The sequence below is a fragment of the Leptodactylus fuscus genome, chromosome 1, assembly GCF_031893055.1.
Source record: "Leptodactylus fuscus isolate aLepFus1 chromosome 1, aLepFus1.hap2, whole genome shotgun sequence".
NCBI classification, from domain to species: domain Eukaryota; kingdom Metazoa; phylum Chordata; class Amphibia; order Anura; family Leptodactylidae; genus Leptodactylus; species Leptodactylus fuscus.
In genome coordinates, this window is record NC_134265.1 from 12,737,134 (window position 1) to 12,762,318 (window position 25,185).

Genomic DNA, 25,185 nt, shown 5'->3' on the forward strand with positions numbered 1-25,185 from the left:
TATAGATATATAGTCCTAGGAGCCCTGACAGTGTCATACACTATGTATTATAGATATATAGTCCTAGGAGCCCTGACAGTGTCATACACTATGTATTATAGATATATAGTCCTAGGAGCCCTAACAGTGTCATACACTAGTTCTAGGAGCCCTGACAGTGTCATACACTATGTATTATAGATATATAGTCCTAGGAGCCCTGACACTGTCATACACTATGTATTATAGATATGTAGTCCTAGGAGCCCTGACAATGTCATACACTATGTATTATAGATATATAGTCCTAGGAGCCCAAAGCATGCTGTACACTCTGTTTTAGTTTATTAAACCTGTAGTTGATACCAAACGTGATGTGAAACAAAGCTTGAGACCAAACCACTTAAACCTGAACCTAAACAAATCTTTAGAATTTAGCCCATCTCTAGAAACAACCAAAGCGCTGGAATGACACATATAGAAATTGTAAAATAAATTATAACTAAACCCGGGTCCGAATACAAAGGAGAGAATGTTTATCCTTTAAACTTCTCCTTCCTTTTGAAACCGGCGTCAAAAACTGCCACAAAAATCCACCCACGTGAGGCATTTCAGAGACAATGTATAAAATCATTATTGAAAAAGCTGTGTTTTTGTACTCTTCCCTACTGAGTACACAATGCAATAGTGATGTGTTGTTCGCAAAACAGCACATCGAGAGTGATTACACACAAACCCTTTCAACTGACCTGAACAAGTATCCCATGCATAGCAAGAATAGCAAGGGGCGCTATAGACATATATTTTAATCATTACATTACATATACAATATTTTCCGTGGGACAATATCTTTCAGATGTAATTGTTGGTAAAAAAATTTTTTTAAAAAATCCTTTTTTTTTTGCGTGCACAATCACACAAATGACGTCCAAATGCTATCAATTTTTTCAAGGACCCTTAGACTGCCCAAGACGAGTAGAGGAACAAGGAAAAGCATGACATGCTTCTTTTACTCAATATCTCCCTGTCCATGAAATACAGTGGATGTGGGAATGGCCGTATTGCATGAATAATGGAAAGTAGTTAGTGTGAATAGGCTCCAACAGTTAAAACTCTCCCCCACATTCCGGTTTCTATCTTATGTGAGTTTTTTGATGCGTAGTTAGGGATGACTTTTTGATATAACATTTTCCACATTCTAAACAAGAAAATGGCTTCTCACCTGTGTGAGTTTTTTTATGTAAAGTAAGACCTAATTTCTGAGCAAAACATTTCCCACATTCTGAACATGAATATGGCTTCTCTCCTGAGTGAGTACTTTGATGTATAACAAGATTTGATTTAAGGGTAAAACATTTCCCACATTCTGAACATGAATATGGCTTCTCCCCTGAGTGAGTTCTTTGGTGTATAACAAGACCTTTTTTCTGAGCAAAACATTTCCCACATTCTGGACATGAAAATGGCTTCTCTCCTGTGTGAATTCTTCTATGTTTAACAAGAGTTGATATAACTGAAAAACATTTTCCACATTCTGAACATGAATAAGGCTTCTCCCCTGTGTGAATTCTCTTATGTTCAACCAGACCTGATTTACATGTAAAAGATTTCCCACATTCTGAACACAAATGTGGCTTCACCCCTGTGTGAAATCTTTGATGTTTAAGAAGATGTCCTCTTTCAGAAAAACATTTCCCACATTCTGAGCACAAAAATGGCTTCTCTCCTGTGTGAAATCTTTGATGTTTAACAAGACTTGATTTCTGATTAAAACATTTCCCACATTCTGTACATGAATATGGCTTCTCTCCTGTGTGAATTCTCTGATGTCTATCAAATTGTGATTTATAGGTAAAACATTTCCCACATTCTGAACATGAAAATGGCTTCTCCCCTGTGTGAGTTCTCTGGGGTACAACATCCTTTTGCTCACTTTTTCTTTGCTTAACAGACTGTGATAAATCAGAAGGATCAGATGATGGTTCATTCTTCAAAAGGGCTGAGGGTATATCTGGGGTAATGACATGTTCTTCATATGGATCTTGTGAAATACCATGATCCTCTGCTTTATAATCTGTAGATATCAGATATCCCTCTGAACTCCTGGTACAGACATCTGTGATAAATAAAAAGCATCTTAGTATTTTCAAAATAATCTAAAAAAAAATTCTATTAATGTTTTCCATTTCTATATTATACTTTCCACTTGTGTGGTTAGGCCAGCATCTTCATCGGTCCATGTTGCAGTGTGCTGGTCACCACTCTTTTCTAGTGAAATGCTCAGTGTAGGATCATAAAGGATCCTGTGAGTCAGTGCTATTAGGTGGTGTCCGTCTCACACACTCCCTGACACCTAGACGTACTTTACTAGAGGGAGAGGAGCAGTATAGTCATGTATGAGGAAGCCATGGCTTTGGAGTAAGTGTAAAGTTGGATGATGATATCTATTTTTAGTTGATTCTAGAAGTGGATACCAAATATATAGGAAGACAAGACCATAAAGGGGGTGCCAGGGCTTAAGCTATTTATCCTCAGGATGGGCCATAAATACCTGATCATGAGGCCAAGTGTCAAGCCTCGTTCACATCTGGGGTAGTCCGCATGAGGACCCTACAACGCATTGGCAAGTGGTATGTAGTGAAAGCACACGGACCCCATAGATTACAATGTACTATCTACTTTTCTGTCCGCATGACTCGTACGGAGACCATGCAGACAGAACAGTAGATCATGAAGTACTCTTATGTCCGCATGTTTGTGCTCAGACCGTGCGGAAAGCACACGGACCTCATTGTAGTCTATAGGGTCCGTGTGCTTTCACTGCACATCACTTGCCAATACCTTCGGTAGTCCATTCAGGGAAGCCCCCATGCGGACTCCTCCAAACGGATTACCAACGCAGATGTGAATAAAGGCCTCAGCCTCAGATGTACATAGCAGTTTCTACGTAGCACCTGTCCTATACACAATACAGAACCAAAAGAAGAAATGTCTGTCTCCTGTATATCAGTCAGTCGCTGTCACTGAAATCAGTGACAGTGCCTAGCCACTATACACGTGAGGGAACTTTCTGCTTCTGGCCCGGTATTGTATAAAGGACAGGCCAAAGAAGCAGCTGAGATGGTATGTGCAGTTATAGTTTTTTCAGGGGTGCACTCATCTTAAATTTAGGTCCGGCTCTTACCTGTCTTTAGTCTTTGCTGCTATGGCAGTTCTGCAGTTATTCAGTATTTTTTGTGGTTCTCATGCTATGGGTGTTGAATGGGGGTCTAACCAATCTTTTTAGCCGTTTCTTGTTTTTAGGTTTTATTTCTTAATAAATGTTAATTTTTACTTATCCGATTACCACCGTCTTCTCTCTTCAACTCCATCCCCATGCACATTACAAAAGATAATGATCCCCAGTGTCCCAATGCAAGTGGCAATGTACCCCTAAGATCCCCACAGTGTAGATGGTGTAGGTGAGACATATAAATTTTAAAAAATCGTACAGGATACAGAATTATAGCAGTCTGTGAATGAAGAGAATCAGTGACCCTTCTGGGCTTTATATAGTGGTGACTCCTCACCTGGGCGGTTCCCTGTAGGAATGTCCTCTTCACACTCCTCATCACCACTCAAATAGGGATCTTCCTTTATTGTTATGGACATAATAGTTATATCGTTCAAATCTTTATCCTCATGAAAAATCTGCAAAACAAATATAAAAGTCAACAAACAGGAGAAACTGCGAAAAATACAGATGAGTGAAAATATAATTAATCAGCAAAACAACCAAATATGACCTGGCAGGAGGAGTTATCTAAGCCATATAGCAGCCGGTTACTAGAAGCTGGACATAGATATTAGATGACGGCTCAGTGGCAACCTCAGGAACCTCATACACATGTATACTCGGCATGGCTAGACCTGCTTCAGGATGTGTCAGTAGAAGAGATCAGATTGTACCAAATACATCCGGAGTTGTTTGTCTCAGGAGAAATAAATGATCAGATCAGTAGAAATCCAACCTGATGGTTCCTTATTCCAACCAGCAGTCTCCATAGCCAGAAGATTGTGAGAAGATCTAGACAACATGTAATGTCTATGGTCAGCTTTATCCTCCATCTCCACCTCTCATTACACAAGTATAAACCATCTAATACTGCTGGAGAACCCAAGACTGACCACAAGGACTTCACAGCCCGTCTACATATCATAGGGAATATCTCCATCTACCTGATCATCCTGTGGAAGAAGAGGACTGGGACATCTCTCCGGTGTTGTCCTCTTACTGGATCTACCTGTAGGAAACACAGACAGGGACTGAATTCATTCTCTACATACAAATAATGGAAGTCCATGTGTATATAGTCATGTCTATTACCTGCTGATGTGAGGGGCTGGTGGTCCTCCATCATCACCTCCTTGTACAGATCCTTGTGTCCTTCTAAATACTCCCACTCCTCCATGGGGAAATAGACAGCGACATCCTGACACCTTATAGGAACCTGACAACACAATGATACAGTCATCACCCCGACCCCTCCAGTTACTGTATAATGTCCCAGGATTCCCAGCAGTGTCACCTCTCCAGTCAGCAGCTCCAGCATCTTGTTGGTGAGTTCTAGGATCTTCTGTCCATTTATCTCCTTCTGTATCAGGGGATGAGGTTGAGGCCACAGGAATCGGCTCAGGGTTCCTCCATATCCTTCATACCCAGGAGCCTGACAGCGCCCACTAGAGGTCTTCTTCACTACCGTGTAATCCTGGTTATGGGGAGACACATTAATAAATCTCACTACATACATGTCCAGAGTCCATCACCTCTCCAGTCATATCATCTGTTATTACTATAGATAAGAATGATGTAATGATGACATCATCAGAATCTCTCACCTCTCCAGTAAGCTGGTAGATGATCTCTAGGGTGAGATTTAATAGACTTTCCACCATCTTGTTCCTGTCTCTTTCCATCCTTGATGGATCAATCAGGAATATTCTCTTATATAGAAGATACTGAGAGGATTCTATATTGTAGGAACCTGAATGGAGAGAAGATGAGACAATGTAAAAATCTCACAATATCCCATGCAATAAATAGGATTCTGGTTCAGGCACTAGTATGTGAAGATACATGGCACATTCCTCCTCAGTATCAGACTCTTCCACTCCACTAACCTGTAATGTAGAACGAGCGCCCTACACCGGGGAGACAAACCTAGGCTGGTACAGAACATATTTATTGATCTGAATGGTCTGAAGATACTGAGCTGAAAATTTACAAGTAGAGATGGACAAAACTCCCAAGATTTGTCTCGCTGTCCCAGATTGAACAAAGAGGAGTTGAATACAGTGGTAAAAGAGGAGTGGACAGCCTTTCCTCACCATCGTGCCCCCTGTGTGCACCGGCCCCGAGAGCTGTAGGCATGACATCACTCAAATGGCACCTGCAGCTCCCAGGACAAGAGACTGCAGACTGTGCAGCAGGGCAGCAAGGAGTATCAGTGTTTTTTATGTTAACCTTTTGCAGCTCAAGACTGAAACTATGGGGGCAGATGGAGGGGGCATTAAACTGGGAGCAAATTGAGAGGTATTAATGCTCCCCTCTAGTTACCCTCCCAGTTTAATTTCCCCCTCCAGCTGCCCCAGGTTAATGTTTCCTTTTAGTTGCCCCCAGTTTAAACTGGGGCAGCTGGAGGAGGACATTAAACTTTGGAAACTATGGAAACAGCAGAGAACATCTGCGCCTGATTGTATCCATAACTCTCCACACCTCAGGTTGTAAACTACACCGGTATTGTCTTCTCTGCCAACTACAATCCCAGGAATCCACAAGGTAACAAATTGACATTTCCTGAAGAGTTTTCCCAGTTTTCATTTGACTGCGGTTAAATCCTAGAAATGTCTGGCCCTAAAGGGGTTAATATTAAATCTACAAGAACTGTGAGCGACCATGTATATATACCTGCTCCTGTACAGTAACCGTGGTGACAGGACCTGTAATGATGTCACCAGTGTGGGAGGAGTCAGTTAGTCACATGATCAAGTCTTTCTATAATTTCGAGTGGTCTAAAGGATCTTTGAAGATGTCACAGTCACATGATCAGGTGTTACAGGTCTCTTGTGGATAAACTAAAGTTATTGTGTAACATGTTTGTAGCGGAGCCGTTTGTGTGTGACGTGTATGTCATGGAGCTGTCTGTGTGTGACGTGTATGTAGCGGAGCCGTGTGTGATGTGTATGTAGCGGATCTGTCTGTGCGTGACATGTATGTAGCGGAGCCATCTGTGTGTGACGTGTATGTCACAGAGCCGTCTGTGTGTGATGTGTATGTAGCGGAGCCATCTGTGTGTGACGTGTATATAGCGGCGGAGCTGTGTGTGACGTGTATATAGCAGAGCTGTCTGTGTGTGACGTGTATGTAGTAGAGCTATCTGTCTGTGATGTGTATGTAGCAGAGCTGTGTGTGTGACGTGTTTGTAGCAGATCTGTCTGTGTGTGATGTGTATGTAGTGGACCCGTCTGTGTGTGATGTGTTCTGTATGTAGTAGAGCCATCTGTGTGTGACGTGCATGTAGTAGAGCCGTCTGTGTGTGACGTGTATGTTACGGAGCCGTTTGTGTGTGACGTGTATGTTACGGAGCCGTCTGTGAGTGACGTGTATGTAGTGGAGCTGTCTGTGTGTGAAGTGTATGTAACGGAGCATCTCGTAGTACCAAGACATCAGACTTCATACACTCCATCACTGGACTTTCCCTAAAACCGCCCGGTGAGACGAGATGGAACTCGACGTACGACGATGTCTGTCGTTTGATTTCTGAAAACGTGGAGCCCAAATTACACGAAATAACAACAGCCTTGAAACTTCCAGCTTTCAAGTCCGGTGAATTGGAGTTGCTACACCAGTGTAAATCCATTATGGAGCCAGTTGCAAAGGGTTTAGACCTATTACAATCAGAAAAGGAGTCGTTTACATTTTTAAAGTATTTTATTATTTGTAAAGAACTTTTGAAGTAGTATTTTGTATTTGTATTTAAAATACTTCAGTCATAAATATTTTGTATTTAAAATACTTTCCCAAAGTATTTTCCCGAACACTGGATGTGTATCTAGTGGAGTCGTCTGTGTGTGACGTGTATGTAATGGAGCCGTCTGTATGTGACGTGTATGTAGAGGAGCTGTCTGCGTGTGAATGTGTATGTAGTGGAGCTGTCTGTGTGTGACGTGTATGTAGCAGAGTCGTCTGTGTGTGACGTGTATGTAGCAGAGCCGTCTGTGTGTGACGTGTATGTAGTGGAGCCGTCTGCGTGTGACGTGTATGTAGTGGAGCTGTCTGTGTGTGACGTGTATGTAGCGACGTTGTCTGTGTGTGACGTGTATGTAGTGGAGCTGTCTGTGTGTGACGTGTATGTAGAGGAGTTGTCAGACTTCTTATCACCTTCTTCAAATCCAAACACCAGTGTTACTAACAAATTCTTTATTTCTCTATCACTTCTACCCCACCATCTGACCTTCTCTACCCCTTCTGTTCTCTGGTGCCCCCCTCTGACATGACTTACCTCATTTGAAGATTTTGCCCCCTACTGCAAAAACAAAATTGACTATGGTAGCATCTTACTGTATAAGATTAACTCTTCTAAGACTGAAGCACTTCCACTTAACATCCCGCATGACCTCCTCTGCCTTCTCCATAGTAATTATAGCTTTCAATGGCTGGCTGGCTCTATCCTTGATTTAGGGATCCAAATCACCCCTGCGTATGTGACTCCCTACTTGGCAGTAACCAGAAGGTGGCAGCAATATACCAATACAGTAGTAATCCAATCCGAATTGTCAATGAGAGGTCAGCGTAGTACAGAGGGGTAATCCAGGAGGGAGGTCAAACAAGTCAGTTCGGTAACAGGAGAGCAGAGCGGTACCAAATTGTAATCAAGGAGCTGGAGTCTAAAGACAAACAGAGGCCGAGGCAGGAGAGAGTAGAGGTACAAAGTCAGAAGAGTCGGGGACAGAACCAAAAAGGCAGGAAAGGAACACAGGAAATACAGGAAAGGAGAGACAATATCCAGGGCAGACCAAATAGCCGGCGGTGAGCGGGAGCGGAAGTGAGAAATAAATAGTTTTCGATGGGCACCAATATTAACCCTTTCGCTGCCAGGCACGTATGCTATACGGGCTCGCAAGGTGGCACTTCAGTAGCGGAGGACGTACTTAGTACGTCCTTCCTACTAATGCCGATATCTCTGGACTGCAACAACATATCTTGATGCTTTAAAATGCATTTTAAAGAAGAGACTCTCATCTTTAAAATGATACCAGGAACTTGATGATTTTACTTACAGTTTTGGAGGGATTCACTGTTGAAAACACTATTTGTCATTGAGATCCAACTGCAGATCTCAATTCCTGACAGCGTTTCAACAGTGAATTGCTCCAAAACTGTACATCCAATCATCGAGTTCTTGAAAGCATCAAGATATGTTGATGCAGTCCAAAGATATAGAGCTCCAAAGTGTCCCCCCCCCTCCTGTCTAAGCAAGCAATTTGCGATCTAACAAGAAAGGAAGAAGGACACGGAGCAGCCCAGCAGAGAGAAAGAGACAGAGAAACAATCTCTCTCTCTGCATAACTTGTATGTGACAGCAGGAGGGGGGGTGGCAGGGACTCTATTGTCCCTATTAACCCTTCTCCTGCCAATCAGAGCGTATACTATACATTTGTCTCTGATTGTCACATACAGTTATAATGTAATTCCCCCCTGAGCTTTACTAGTGGGGTATTCTTATGTTATACCTCCTGAACATAACCAGGAAGTTTATTGGCGCCGTGACCCAGACGTTTACCATTGTCCAGGTCGCAGAGCCAAAAAAAAAAAGTCGCATCAAACACTTACACAACATATACATAAAGTCGCAAATAAAGTTTACATTTCACCCAATCCCTGTCCTGTCTATACCTGAGCTTTCTACAGTAAAATACGTCTCTAGTGATGTCCGTTACACACTAAAATAATAGTAATAACGATTATCACTAGAGATGAACGTATAGATTGCTAAAATTATTATAGGGGGATGGAAAATAACATTTTTATGTAAAGTCCTATTTAATTTGCATGCACAAAATGGGATGGCGCATTTCTGCGATTTTGGCAATTCTTTAACACCCGCCCCTGTAAATATATACATGTGTGGTATGTATGAACTCCTCACATATTGCAGTTTTATGGACAGTACATTATGTTTGCAGAAAGGGATTTCTTGAGCCGCACTTTAGTGGCAAATTTGAATTTTTGCGCAATTTTTGCTAGCAATCTCTGCTTGCGGCAAAGTTGAATGAAGGTGGTTGTATATATAAACTATTAAATTGTGTTTTTATATACGGTATGCTGTGTACTCTGAAAAAAGTTAGATTTTGGTATCACAGTCACAGTTTGGTAGGTGCAGTATAGCTTTTTTTTTGGTGTTCCAGTATATCTGGAATGCTAAGTATCACCATATACCCCAGTTGGTTATACTAGTGGGGAGCGGGTGTGGGGGTTTGGCTGTCCCACATTTTCTTAACTATTATTGGGTGACCGATATACGCTGCCGGCCTCTACCAAGTGGGTGGAAATTGTGATGTTGTGGCTTGCACTTGTGCATCTGAATGCCTTTCTGTGGGTCGGCTCCTACCCTTCACCTCTACCGTACTATTTTTTAGGTCCCATTCGCTTTACTAAAGCTATCTGGACAGAGCGTTCCCGCCGCTTTCCCCTGGCCTCGCGAAGATCCTCGACAGTTTCCATCCTGAGGTCTTTGTGTGGTCGAGGGCAGGTCTCTTCCCTACTGCAGACATGCACTTCTCAGTCATGATACATGTCCAAATGGGAAGAGGCTCTTGGTACACAGATCTCACAGATGCAGTGGCAGATACTGTGGTTCCGAGTTATGAAATCCTCTGAAATCCTCTACGTGCGTGTCTAAAAAGGAGACACAATATAATGCCTTATTGCCACACTCCTGCTCGCCTCCATTCCCTTAACCACTCAATACCGCCCTATGCTGGCGGTGTGATACTGCTTTAGGCATCCCGTATCATATACTTTGGGAATGCCGCTGATCCTGGGTTTCAGGAGGGAGGTCAAGACTTTGATGCTTCCTTTTTACAAGAGTTTCCATTGGACCCGTACACGTATCTCCTCATCCTCCCTCCTAGACACCTTGGGCAGAAAACGTCTGGGCTTTTCCTTTATCTCTGTACAGCTGTGAAAATCCTTCTAGCTAAAAAGTGAAAGAGAGTGGCCCGCCTCTAGCCCTAACCTTCTCGCCAGAATGAAGGACGTCCGTAGTCTTGAGTACTTAACCCTTTCCCGCCGATGGCATCTTTTGATTTTCATTTTTCATTTTTGACTCCCCTCCTTCTAAACCCCATAACTTTTTTATTTCTCCGCTCCCAGGGCCTTATGAGGTCTTAATTTTTGCGGGACAAATTTTTCTTCATGATGCCACCATTAATTATCCTATATAATGTACTGGGAAGCAGGAAAAAATTCAGAATGGGGTGGATTTGAAGAAAAAATTCATTTCTGCGACTTTCTTAGCGGCTTTGGTTTTACGGCGTTCACTGTGCAGCCAAAATGACATGTCCACTGTATTCTGTGTTTCAGTACGGTTCCAGGGATACCAAATTTATATGGTACGAACAGGAAAAATATTTTTATAGATTTGTAGAGTGGGCAATTTCGGACATGAGGATACCTAACATATGTGTTTCACAGTTTTTAACTACTTTTATATGCGTTCTAGGGAAAGGGGGGTGATTTGAATTTTTAATACTTTTTATATTTTTTTATATTTTTTTTTTTACTTTTTTTATTTTTTTGCATTTATTAGACCCCCTAGGGGTCTTGAACCCCAGGGGATCTGATCACTAATGCAATGCATTACAATGCTAATGCATTGCAAAAAATCATCCTTTCTTTTGCAGGCTGCATAGACCAGCCTGCAAAAGAAAGAGCTTGCAGACAAGCCTGGGAGCCCATGTGCCGCCGGGAAAATGGCGCCTCCAGCGCCTTTGTCCGTGGCGCTAGAGGGGTTAATGCCTCCGATCAGTCCAGGGACCGATCGGAGGCATTAGAGCCGGATGTCTACTGCTTAAAGCAGAAGACACCCATCAGCTATGGCAGGCTCCCGGGCGGTCGCCAGAGTTACACACCCGACATGCGCCGTACTATTACGGCGGATATCGGGAAGGGGTTAATGGCTAGCCTCAATAACACTATGGAGGCTTTCCAGTCTATCTAGTTGCCCTGGGACATGGACTGCATCCTTCAAGGCTTCTAAACCGTTAACTGCTAATCCCTTCCTTCCTTTCATCAGCCCCTCATGTTTTTCACCACTGTCTTTGTCTACCCCCCTACCTGATTTTTTTTTTGTATTTACTTATTGCATCAATTTTATATTGTGGGTGATTCTTATTGGAGTGTGTATTTTACACCTCCCCTGTTATGTTTATTTTCCGGTTTCCGGTTACAAAATGTTTTATGTTTTTTTTTCAATAAAAAATTACAGTATAACAACCCCCCCCCCCCCCCTGAAAAACAGACACAAAACCATCAGTTAAGGTCCAATTTATTGTCTTTGACCATTAGGTTTCAGTCCATTTTTTGTGTTTATTTGGTTTCGGTAATACTGAATGACAACAGAGAGAATGTAAAAGCAGGAAGAAGAGCTGATAATTCAGTCTGGAGCCAACTTTGGAGAGGAGGGGAATGTTTCTGTGTTCCAGTTCTACTTGTGCTGCTGCTGTCAATTTTGTTTTTTGACCTAGAGATGATCAAGCTGAGGAAGAAGTGGAAAAGAATTGGCAGGCAAAGGCAACGACAAGGGTGATGTTTCGGGCTTCATCCCATTACATCCACCCGCATGACAAGTGGAGTCTATTCCAGTCTTTATGGAGAACTGAACAAACATCCGGAGAAGTTCTAAGTTCTACACTAGAGATATATACACACATATACACAGTCCAGTCATATTAATGTGACCACCTGTCAAAATCCAGAATAACCACCTTTGGCAGAGCAGACAGCTGCGAGACGTGCATGAAGAGAGGGGATGTTGTGATGATGTTTACTGGGATGTTGAGCCATGCCGACTCCAATGCCGTGCCCAGCTTCGCTAGGTTACACGGTTGAGCATCCATGGCGTGAACAACCCGATCGAGTTGGTCCCACAGATTCTCGATTGGGTTCAAATCTGGGGAATTCATCCTGGTGCTCTTTGAACCACGCACGTACACTGCAAGCTTTATGACACGTGGCATTGTCCTACTGGTAGATCCCATCATCCTGAGGAAAAACAATTCGCATGTAGGGGTGAACATGGTCCACAAGGATATATGCATACTTGTGTTGATCCATCGTGCCTTCCAAAATGATGAGTGCACCCAGATGGCTGATGACACGTGCCTTCTGCGATTGGTTATTTAACATTGATGTCAAAAGTAGGCGGTGGTCACATTAATATGACTGGACTGTGTGTATATATTTATATATGTATATCTATTTTAAATTACAGGTATCTGGCAACAAGCGAGAGCTTCTCCTCCAAGAACTTTCAGTTAATTCTTGGCAAGTCAACAATCTCCTACAACATCTGAGATACTTGCCAGGCTCTGTGGAATTTGCTGCATCACGAATTTATCCCACATCCAACAACAGAACAATGGAAGGACTTTGCAGAAAATTTCTGGGAGGTTGCATGTTTTCCAAACTGTGTAGGAGCAGTTGATGGAAAGCACCTCCGTATCCAGAAACCTGCAAGGAATGGCTCTCTGTTCTACAATTACAAAAAGTAATTTTTGATTGTGCTGATGGCCATTGCTGATGCCAAGTATCATTTTGTGGCTGTGGACATTTAGGCATACGGCCACAACAAATCCAGAATCTTCATGTAATCTGCATTGGGACAGAGAATCTATTCTGGAAGTTTTGGATTGCCAGCACCAAAACCATTTCCTGGAACTGATAAAACTCCTAGGCTCAACTACCAGAAAAGATTTAACATTTACAAACTGGCAAGAACCCAGTGACTTGCGGAGTGTGCGTTTGGGATCTGAGAATCCCAAAATGGCATATTTTCAACACTGCGACCCAGCGGAAACCAGAAGCTGTATATGATGTGGTGAAAGCCTGCGTGGTCCTCCATAACTCTTGCCAGTTGACATCCAGGAACTGGAGTCTGGGTTACGTGGCCTCAGCTCATCTGCACCAAGATGACTAGTTGATGTCAGCCACACAAGGGACAATTTTGCAGCATTTTTCCTTTCCAAAACACGTTAGGTAGACTGGCATGATGCCAGAGTCTAGATTTTTTATTTAACTTTTTGATTGAAACCATAATAGTCACCTTTGCCTCTGCCTGTGTTTTGTACATGATATCTTTAAAGATGGTGCCAAGAGAGGATTCCACAGTGGTCAAAGTGTAAGTCAATACTAGAACCATATTGGTCAGCGTTACCTCTGCTTCTCTTGTTAATAATTAAAAAAAATACTAATTTATTTTTAATAAAATAACCATTATTAACATACATTTTTTGTGCATAAGCCACTTTCCACGTTCTGAAGATGAAGATGTATACTGTATACTATACTGTGTGAGTTTTTTGATGTTTAACAAAAGTTGACTTATCTTTAAAACATTTCCCACATTCTGGACAACAATATGGCTTCTCCCTTGTGTGAGTTCTCTGATGGTCAACAAGAGTTGATTTATGTGCAAAACATTTGCCACATTCTGAACATGGATAAGGCTTCTCCCCTGTGTGAATTCTCTGATGTTCAACAAGACTTTTTTTACGAAAAAAACATTTGTGACATTGAGAACAGGAAAATGTCTTATGTCCTCGGTGAATTCTTTGATGTTCAAGAAGAGTTGATTTATGAACAAAACGTTTGTCACATTCTGTACAGAAAAATGGTCTCTCCCCTGTGTGAGTTCTTTGATGTTCAACAAGACTTGTTAGACAAGTAAAACATTTCCCACATTCGGAGCATAAAAATGGCCTCTCCCCTGTGTGAAGTCTTTGATGCTTAACAAGATGTGTTATTCGATTGAAACATTTATCACATTCTGAACATGGAAATGGCTTCTCTCCTGTGTGAGTTCTTTGATGCTCAACGAGACTTGATTTACGTGTAAAGCATTTTCCACATTCTGAACATGAAAATGGCTTCTCTCCTGTGTGAATTCTTTGATGTTTAGCAAAATCTGATTTATAAATAAAACTTTTGTCACATTCTGAACATGAATATGGCTTCTCTCCTGTGTGAGTCTTATAATGTTCAGCGAGATATGTCTTCTGAGTGAAACATTTGTCACATTCTGAGCATGAATATGTCTTTGATCCTTTGTGAATTCTTTGATGTTTAACAAGATATGGCTTCCGAGTAAAACATTTCCTACATTCTGGACACGAAAATGGTTTCTCTTCTGTGTGAGTTCCCTGATGTACAAATTTTTTTTTCCCCTTAACAGTTTGTGATGAGTCAGAAGATTGGATGTGTATAATAGGATCAGATGATAGATCTTTGCTGTGAAGGGCTGAGGGTATATCTGTGGTAATGACATGTTCTTCATATGGATCTTGCGTGATACCATGATCCTCTGCTGTATAATCTGAAGCTATCAGATGTCCCTCTGAGCTCCTGGTACAGTCATCTGTGATGAATGAAAATCATTTTTAAAATAATCTCAAAAATCAATTCAATTGATATTTTATAGAATTTCTATATAAAACTTTCCACTTGTGTGGTAAGGCCGGCATCTTCATCACTCCATGTTGCAGTGTGCCGGTCACCACTCTTATCTAGTGAAATGCTCAGGGTAGAATCATAAAGGATCATGTGAGTCAGTGCTATTAGGTGGTGTCCGTGTCACACACTCCCTGACACCTAGACATACTTTACTACAGGAGGAGGAGCAGTATGGTTATGTATGAGGAAGCCATGGCTTTCGGGTAAGTGTAAGGTCGGATGATGATATCTATTTTTAGCTGATTCTAGGAGTGGATACCAGATATATTTCTTTGTAATATGCTTCTAGCTTTGGATTAGTCCATCCATTGGTTACCATCCGTATATGACAAGGTCATTTTTAAGAAAACATTGGTAAAACCCTTCCCAAAATCTATCCCCTCCATAGGCAGGCATTCACTGATGGTTGTCACATAAAACAAACATGAACTTCTGATAGTCATTTAGTTCAACTGAGTCCACATAGAGATAAGTAAACGGATCTGTAACAAAGTAGTTTTAAATTTTCCAAAGTTTTGGATTTTAAGAGGATCACATTATCTCAGAAGACAGTAGGTGATGAAATATGTTCATATAGAAATATTTCATTATCCTTGTTAAAATGGTATTTCTACATCATATTAATAAATGTGCAGCGTGTTATCACCTATAGTGGTATCACATTTATATGTATGTATGATTTGTATTTAGCTAAATAAGGGAATATACAGCTGAAAAATCTAACAGGACTCAGAATTTTAGCAATCAGGAATGAGGAGAACCTGTGACTGTTCTGTGGTATATTCAGTGGCGACTCCTCACCTGGGTGGTTCCCTGTAGGAATGTCCTCCTCACACTCCTCATCACCACTCACATAGGGATCTTCTTTTATTGTTATGGCTATAGCATTAATATTGTTCAGATCTGTATCCTGATGGAAATGTCAAACAAATAAAGTCAGTAGAAAATTCTAGTTGAACAAAAGATTAGTGTAAGCAATATAGCTGTAGGTCTCCGAGAACATGGACATAGATTATAGAGGAGAGACCAAGGAGAACCTCAAGAACTTGCTATAAATGTATATTCAGCATGGCCTGACATAGTTCAGGTGGAGGAGATCAGATTCTACCAGATACATCCGGGGTTGTTTGTCTCAGGGGAAATAAAGGATCAGATCGGTAGAAATCCAACCCTGATGGTTCCTTATTCCAACCAGCAGTCTCCATAGCCAGAAGATTGCGAGAAGATCCAGACAACATGTAATGTCTATGGTCAACTTTATCCTCTATCTCCACCTCTCATTACACAAGTATAAACCATCTAATACTGCTGGATAACCCAAGACTGACCACATGGACTTCACAGCCCGTCTACATATCATAGAGAATATCTATATCTACCTGATCATCCTGTGGAAGAAGAGGACTGGGACATCTCTCCGGTGTTGTCCTCTTACTGGATCTACCTGTAGGAAACACAGACAGGGACTGAATTCATTCTGTACATACAAATAATGGAAGTCCATGTATATATAGTCGTGTCTATTACCTGGTGATGTGAGGGGCTGGTGGTCCTCCATCATCACCTCCTTGCACAGATCCTTGTGTCCTTCTAAATACTCCCACTCCTCCATGGAGAAATAGACAGCGACATCCTGACACCTTATAGGAACCTGACAACACAATGATACAGTCATCACCCCGACCCCTCCAGTTACTGTATAATGTCCCAGCATTCCCAGCAGTGTCACCTCTCCAGTCAGCAGCTCCAGCATCTTGTTGGTGAGTTCTAGGATCTTCCGTCCCTTGATCTCCTCCTGTATCAGAAGGTGAGGTGGAGACCTCGGGATTGGGTCTTCATACACAGGAGCCTGACAGCGCCCACTAGAGGTCTTCTTCACTACTGTGTAATCCTGGATATGGGGAGAAACATTAATAAATCTCACTCCATACATGTCCAGAGTCCATCACCTCTCCAGTCATATCATCTGTTATTACTATAGATAAGAATGATGTAATGATGACATCATCAGAATCTCTCACCTCTCCAGTAAGCTGGTAGATGATCTCTAGGGTGAGATTTAATAGACTTTCCACCATCTTGTTCCTGTCTCTTTCCATCCTTGATGGATCAATCAGGAATATTCTCTTATATAGAAGATACTGAGAGGATTCTATATTGTAGGAATCTGAATGGAGAGAAGATGAGACAATGTGATAATTAGAACTGGCAGATATTATTTGACATCTTTGACATTTCTACAACCAGGATCTACAGCCGGAGAAATCTTGAAGAATGGGGAAAACTACACCAGTATTGTCTTCTCTGCCAACTACAATCCCAGGAATCCACAAGGTAACAAACTGATATTTCCTGAAGAGTTTTCCCAGTTTTAATGTGACTGCGGTTAAATCCTAGAAATGTCTGGTCCTAAAGGGGTTAATAATAAAACTACAAGAACTGTGAGAGACCATACCTCCTCCTGCACAGTAACCGTGGTGACAGGACCTGTGATGATGTCACATGTGTGGGAGTAGTCAATACGTCACATGATCAAGTCCTGCTGTTATAGTTTCAAGTGGACTAGTGACCTGTGATGATGTCACAGTCACATGATCAGGTGTTACAGGTTTCTTGTGGAAGCTAAAGTTATGTGTGTGACGTGTATGTAGCGGAGCAGTATGTGTGTGACGTATATGTAGCAGAGCTGTCAGTGTGTGACGTGTATGTAGTGGAGCCGTCTAGCGGAGCCATCTGTGTGTGACGTGTATGTAGCAGAGCCGTCTGTGTGTGATGTGTATGTAGCAGACCTGTGTGTGTGTGACGTGTATGTAGTGGAGCCGTCTGTGTGTGACGTGTATGCATACCTCCCAACTTTTGAAGAACCGAAAGAGGGACAAAATGTGCGGTGCGCGTAGCGCGCCGCGGCAAATTTAGCCCCACCCACTTTTGTGTTGACTCCGCCCACTCGTTAATTTTTCATGTGCCCGCACACAGTATAATCCTCCTACAGTCACCCGTAAATTATATGTCCCCCCTCTATCTCTCCCCCAGTTTCATATACACCCTTCATCTGCCCCCAGTTTCATGTCCCTCCATCTCTGCCCCCAGATTCATATCCCCTCCATCTCTGCCCCCAGATTCATGTCCCCTCCATCTCTGCCCCCAGATTCATGTCCCACATCTCTGCCCCCAGATTCATGTCCCTCCATCTCTGCCCCCAGATTCATGTCCCTCCATCTCTGCCCCCAGATTCATGTCCCTCCATCTCTGCCCCCAGATTCATGTCCCTCCATCTCTGCCCCCAGATTCATGTCCCTCCATCTCTGCCCCCAGATTCATGTCCTCTCCATCTCTGCCCCCAGATTCATGTCCCCACATCTCTGCCCCCAGATTCATGTCCCACATCTCTGCCCCCAGATTCATGTCCCTCCATCTCTGCCCCCAGATTCATGTCCCTCCATCTCTGCCCCCAGATTCATGTCCCCTCCATCTCTGCCCCCAGATTCATGTCCCCTCCATCTCTGCCCCCAGATTCATGTCCCACATCTCTGCCCCCAGATTCATGTCCCTCCATCTCTGCCCCCAGATTCATATCCCTCCATCTCTGCCCCCAGATTCATGTCCCTCCATCTCTGCCCCCAAATTCATGTCCTCTCCATCTCTGCCCCCAGATTCATGTCCCCCATCTCTGCCCCCAGATTCATGTCCCTCCATCTCTGCCCCCAGATTCATGTCCCCTCCATCTCTGCCCCCAGATTCATGTCCCCTCCATCTCTGCCCCCAGATTCATGTCCCACATCTCTGCCCCCAGATTCATGTCCCTCCATCTCTGCCCCCAGATTCATATCCCTCCATCTCTGCCCCCAGATTCATGTCCCTCCATCTCTGCCCCCAGATTCATGTCCCTCCATCTCTGCCCCCAGATTCATGTCCCTCCATCTCTGCCCCCAGATTCATGTCCCTCCATCTCTGCCCCCAGATTCATGTCCCCACATCTCTGCCCCCAGATTCATGTCCCACATCTCTGCCCCCAGATTCCTGTCCCTCCATCTCTGCCCCCAGATTCATGTCCCCCATCTCTGCCCCCAGATTCATGTCCCTCCATCTCTGACCCCAGATTCATGTCCTCTCCATCTCTGCCCCCAGATTCATGTCCCTCCATCTCTGCCCCCAGATTCATGTCCCCACATCTCTGCCCCCAGATTCATGTCCCTCCATCTCTGCCCCCAGATTCATGTCCCTCCATCTCTGCCCCCAAATTCATGTCCCTCCATCTCTGCCCCCAGATTCATGTCCCTCCATCTCTGCCCCCAGATTCATGTCCCTCCATCTCTGCCCCCAGATTCATGTCCCTCCATCTCTGCCCCCAGATTCATGTCCTCTCCATCTCTGCCCCCAGATTCATGTCCCCACATCTCTGCCCCCAGATTCATGTCCCACATCTCTGCCCCCAGATTCATGTCCCTCCATCTCTGCCCCCAGATTCATGTCCCTCCATCTCTGCCCCCAGATTCATGTTCTCTCCATCTCTGCCCCCAGATTCATGTCCCCACATCTCTGCCCCCAGATTCATGTCCCCACATCTCTGCCCCCAGATTAATGTCCCTCCATCTCTGCCCCCAGATTCATGTCCCTCCATCTCTGCCCCCAAATTCATGTCCTCTCCATCTCTGCCCCCAGATTCATGTCCCCCATCTCTGCCCCCAGATTCATGTCCCTCCATCTCTGCCCCCAGATTCATGTCCCCTCCATCTCTGCCCCCAGATTCATGTCCCCTCCATCTCTGCCCCCAGATTCATGTCCCACATCTCTGCCCCCAGATTCATGTCCCTCCATCTCTGCCCCCAGATTCATATCCCTCCATCTCTGCCCCCAGATTCATGTCCCTCCATCTCTGCCCCCAGATTCATGTCCCTCCATCTCTGCCCCCAGATTCATGTCCCTCCATCTCTGCCCCCAGATTCATGTCCCTCCATCTCTGCCCCTAGATTCATGTCCCCACATCTCTGCCCCCAGATTCATGTCCCACATCTCTGCCCTCAGATTCATGTCCTCTCCATCTCTGCCCCCAGATTCATGTCCCCCATCTCTGCCCCAATGTCATGCCGTCCTCTCCTTCATCTGCCCCCAGATTCACGTTCCACCTCCACATTAAACTTACCTTCTCCTCCGCTCCCTCGCCGCCTCTCTCGCTGACACATGCGGCTGAAGGAAGGAGCTGACACAGGTCAGCTCCTCGCTTCGCCGCTGCCCGCCTCTCTCCCTGACACACGCGGCTGAAGCTGCACGCGTGCTCGCTTCGCCGCTGCGTCTCTCTCTCGCTGACACATGCGGCTGAAGCGAGGAGCTGACCTGTGTCAGCTCCTCGCTTCGCTGCTGCGGCCGGCTCCTGGCGTGTACATCGCGTCTACAAGCCAGGAGCCGGCGGCAGCAGCGAAGCGAGGAGCTGACACAGGTCAGCTCCCAGCTCCTCGCTTCGCTGCTGCCGCCGGCTCCTGGCGTGTACATCGCGTCTACAAGCCAGGAGCTGGCGGCAGCAGCGAAGCGAGGAGCTGACACAGGTCAGCTCCTCGCTTCAGCCGCATGTCTCAGCGAGAGAGAGACGCAGCGGCGAAGCGAGCACGCGAGCAGCTTCAGCCGCGTGTGTCAGGGAGAGAGGCGCGCAGCGGCGAAGCGAGGAGCTGACCTGTGTCAGCTCCTTCCTTGAGCCGCATGTGCGTTCAACTCAGATCTGCGTCCTCTGGACGCAGATCTGAGTTGAAATCGGGACATACCTCCCTCCAACCGGGACCGCGGGACATGTCACCCAAATCGGGACTGTCCCGCGGAAATCGGGACGGTTGGGAGGTATGTGTATGTAGCAGAGCCGTCTGTGTGGGATGTGGATGTAGCAGAGCCGTCTGTGTGGGATGTGGATGTAGCAGAGCCGTCTGTGTGTGACGTGTATGTAGCAGACCTGTGTGTGTGTGTGTGACATCTGCTTGATCCTTCCAAGCCGCACATCCAAGCCCTTAACACCTCCTGCTGTCTCCAACTCAGGAACTTACATCAAATCCACTCCTTCCTCATCCCTGAAGCCACAAAAAGGCTAGTCCATAGCAGAGCCATTTTAACACATTGGTGGGCCCTGTGCAAAGATTTTAATAAGTGTGCCCTCCCATCACCACCATCTGGAAATATCTGACTTGCACAAATGTTAATGCTCCTTCAATGGCCTCCACACAATATAATGTCTTCCTATTGGCCCCATACAATATGCCCCTAATAATGTCCCCCTCCAGGCTGCCCCCACAAATTCAGTTTGCTCCCATAGTGTCATGCCCAAACCCCCTCCCTCGTATCATATCCTAAACCCAGGTTGCCCCCACAGTATCATGCCCCCACACACTGACATGCACCTCTCAGGTTTCTCCCACAGTATCATGTTTTCTTCACCCCCAGGTTGCCCCCGTAGTGTCATGCCAAGACTCCTACCAGGTTGCGCCCACAGTATCATGTCCAGGAGCAAAGACAATGGCTGAGCACATCTCCCTACTTCATCGCTGGCTTCAACTCATTGGCATCCACAAGATGAATTGGGCTAGCTCAAACCCACTGCCCTGGACAGCGGAACAGCAAATGCTGGACTGTCCCGCTGTCCAAAGAGGCCCCCGCTACCATAAGGCGCGATGCAAGTACACTGTTGGCCCTATGGTTAAAGTGGCCCTGATCCATACTTTCATAATTTCCTGCTTAGACTGTAACACCCTTCTCCACGGCCTCCCAGCAAATGCTCTTGCCCCTTACGGTCCACCCTAAACTCTGCGGCTCACTGAATCCACCTGTACCCCCACCTTTCCATCAATCACTCCCTTTTTCCAATCCCTTCACTGTCTACTCATTGCCCCACAAATAGAGTTTAGGTTAGTGAGATCCCAGATACAGCTCAATGTGGAGGTAGTAGCAGAATGAAGAGGCCATAGAATGACCCAGTGACAGAGTGAGCAGGTGGGTGGCACAGAACAATACCCGCTGACAATGGTGGCTGTAAGAGGGAGCACTTGGTGTCAGATATGGTGGCATCAGGCGGGTGGCGAAATCAGAATAGTAGGCAGGTATTGAGGCAGGTACCATGTCTCCCCGAAAATAGGACACCCTCGAAAGTAAGGCATGCGGGGGGGGGGGGGGGGGGGGGTCTGTTGAATTGCCTAATTTAAGGCACCCCCCGAAAATAAGGCATGCCCAAAAATCATGTGCACAGCAAAGCCGGCTGCTACCTCTGCTGTTGTGTCCACTGCCCCTGCTGCTGTAGGATGAGCTCTCTCAGCTCATCCCAGAGGCAGCAGCCGGCATACAGAGGAGGCAGCAGGAGCACATGGAGCACAGAGTGCAGCAACCAGCCAGCTGCTGTGTCAGTGAAGTGGGGATTGCTAAGCCCCACCCATGAAAGCCCCACTAAGCCCCTCCCCCCGAAGCCTCACTAAGCTCCGCCCACCACTGCTGGGACGAACAGCAGCACCAGCGCTGCTATGAAAATGGGTAAGGTAAGTAGGATACCTTTTCCCCCCTCCCCTACACTACCTACAAACAGCAGTTATGCTGACGCTCCGCTAAGGAAGTGCCGGCATGACTGCCAGTTGTAATAAAGACACCCAACGAAAATAAGACAGGTCCTATATTTAGGACGACAATTTAATATAAGACACTGTCTTTTTTTCGGTTAAACATGGCTGCCAGAAGAAACCGGTCTCTTTTGTCAAGGTTTGGATGAGGCATCATGGATGACTTAATCTGATGCATCAGGCATTAGTGAGTGGTAATCTTGGCTGATCCTCACCTGATTCATCATTTTGGGTGGACAGGCGTGTCCTCCTTTGGGTAACTATGGCGCCCGCCGCACTAAACACCTGCTCTGATGCCACACTGCTGGCCGGGCAGTACAGCTTTTCCAGGGCAAACAAGGCCATTTGCGGCCACAAATCTAGTTTGGCTGCCTAGTATTCGAGCGGATCTTTGATGACGGGGAGGTAGGGTGCACTCCAAGTATGTCACCACCGTTTTTAAAGCGTTCACTGTGCAGCCAAAATGACGTCCCCTGTATTCTGCGTTTCGGTGCTATTCTGGAGAAACCAAATTTATATGGTTTTATTTACATTTTAACCCCTTAACAAAAATCCAAAACTGTGCCAATTTTTTTTTTCTAAAAGTCACCATCTTCTGACAGCCATAACTTTTTTTTATACTTTTGTGTACGGGGATGCATAGGGCGTCTTTTTTTTTTTTTTTTTTGCGGGGCTGGGTGTAATTTTTAGTTCTACCATTTTGGGGAATTGCTTTTGCTTTGTTTATTTTTTATAAAAAAAATTTTCAGAGGTAAAACAGTGAAAAAATGGCGGTTTGACACTTTTGACTTTTTTCCTGCTACGGCGTTTACCGTACAGGGAAAATATTTCTATAGATTTGTAGAGCGGGCGTTTTCAGACACAGGGATACCTAACATATAGGTGTTTCACGGTATTTAACTACTTTTATATGTGTTCTAGGGAAGGGGGGGGGGGTGATTTGAATTTTTAATACTTTTTAATTTATTTATTTATTAATTTATTTTGCATTTATTAGACCCCCTAGGGGTCTTGAACCCCAAGGGGTCTGATCACTAATGAAATGCATTGCAAAAAATGTCATTTCTTTTGCAGGCTGCAAGAAAGTGACTGCAGACAGGCCGGGGAGCCTTTACAAGGCTCCTGGCTGTCATGCCAACGTGACGTCGCTTTGACTGAGGTGCCGGAGGGGTTAATGCCTCCGAATGGTGCGGGCAGTAGACACCCGGCAGCTATGGTGGCCGCCATAGTAAAACACCCGGCATACTGCCACAGTGTGTCTGGGTCATCTGCCTCATCTCTCTCTTGCTCTTCTGGCTGCTCCTGCTCCTCCTCTCCTGTCACCTGTGTAGAAAAACCACCTACTTTGCAACAAATTGCTTGTGCTCCAAGGTCCTTCTCTTCCAGTTCAGCCCCCACAGGGCTGTGAGATGTAGGAGCAATGTCTTCAGTTCCCTGACCAACCAGATTTACCAGCATCTTTTCCAAGACATGAAATAGTGAAATGATGTTGTTCATCTCACAATCCTGGTGACTGACAAAGTGGCCTCCTCAAAGGGCCCAAGCGAACGGCAGATGTCACGCATGAGCTGCTACTGGTTAACATTGCATTTACACAGGGGAGTTCCTCTTTCCACTTCACTCCTCTAGAAATTATTTATGGCCTTTCTCAGTTCATACAGTCGGTCCAACACATGGAGGTTGGAATGCCAATGGGTGGAAACGTCACATATCAGCCAATGTTGTGGTACACCGTTCTGCTGCTGCAACGCAAGGAGGGTGTGCTTGGCAGTGTACGAGTGGCTGAAGTGCATGCAAAGTTTTCTGGCCATTTTTAGGATGCCTTGCAGATGGGTGGAAGACTTTAAGGAAACGCTTGACAACCAGATGGAACACATGCCAGGTAAGGTGCATGGCTCAGCCCTACTTGATGCAGCGCCAACACCATGTTCTTCCTATTGTCGGTCACCATGTTTCCGATTTTGAGTTGTCGCGGAGAAAGCCAGGATTCAATTTTTTGACACAGGACACGTAGCAGTTCCTCCTTTGTGTCACTCCGTTCACCCAGGCAAACAGGCGTACTTCTGAACAAATTCAACTTCGTCAGCTTCGATTCGCTCATCCCTAATCATTATGGTAAAAATTTCAAAATTGAAAATCATCTCATATTTTGGTGCTGGGTTTAAAAAAAACAAGATTTGTCTGACAACCTTTTTCAGATGTAAATATGATTTACACAATCTAGATGTGAAAATCTTTTTCCTGAAAGTTTTTTCATGTGCACATAAAGATGAGTTGCTATAATAATTTGGTTTCTTCTTGTGTGATGTCTAAGGCTGGATCGACACTAGCTATCCATTTTGTGGACAAAAAACATATTCTCGTGTATTTATGTCTAGCGCCAGTTTTTTTCTTGCATTCACAATCACCAAGCAAAATATCTGTAAAAAAAAAAAACCACAGCACAGAAATGACGTTCAAGTCCCTTAGAATGCCAGAGACAACTAGAGAAATGAGGAAAAATTCCATAACATAATTTTTTTTCCTCAATGTCCCTGAAAAAAAAAAAAAGAAAAAAAAAGTATAAATACCCCATTCACTACAAGTCCATGTGATGTCTGGATTATTTCATGAATAGCACACGGAGAGAAAAGTAGCGTGAAAAGACCCCTACAGGCAAAACACTTTCTGAACATAAATATGGCTTCTATACTGTGTGACTTCTACGATGTTTAACAAAAGTTGACATATCTTTAAAAGATTTCCCACATTCTGGTCGTGAATATGGCTTCTTCCTTTTGTGAGTTTTCTGATGGTCAACTAGAGTTGATTTATGTGCAAAACACTTCCCATATTCTGAACATGAATATGGCT

At 44.6% G+C, this 25,185-nt stretch overlaps 1 protein-coding gene and 1 pseudogene across 1 annotated transcript; both read right to left on the bottom strand.

The window, feature by feature from the left end:
* LOC142188928 (uncharacterized) overlaps positions 1-15,671 on the bottom strand; it is a 50,685-nt pseudogene extending 35,014 nt beyond the window's left edge.
* LOC142188943 (uncharacterized) lies at positions 13,582-14,839 on the bottom strand. Its single transcript, XM_075262070.1, has 2 exons — positions 14,734-14,839; positions 13,582-14,537 (listed from the first exon to the last, which is right to left on the bottom strand). Exons 1-2 carry the CDS (start codon positions 14,837-14,839, stop codon positions 13,582-13,584), a joined length of 1,062 nt encoding a protein of 353 aa, XP_075118171.1.
* Positions 15,672-25,185: the final 9,514 nt, after the last annotated feature.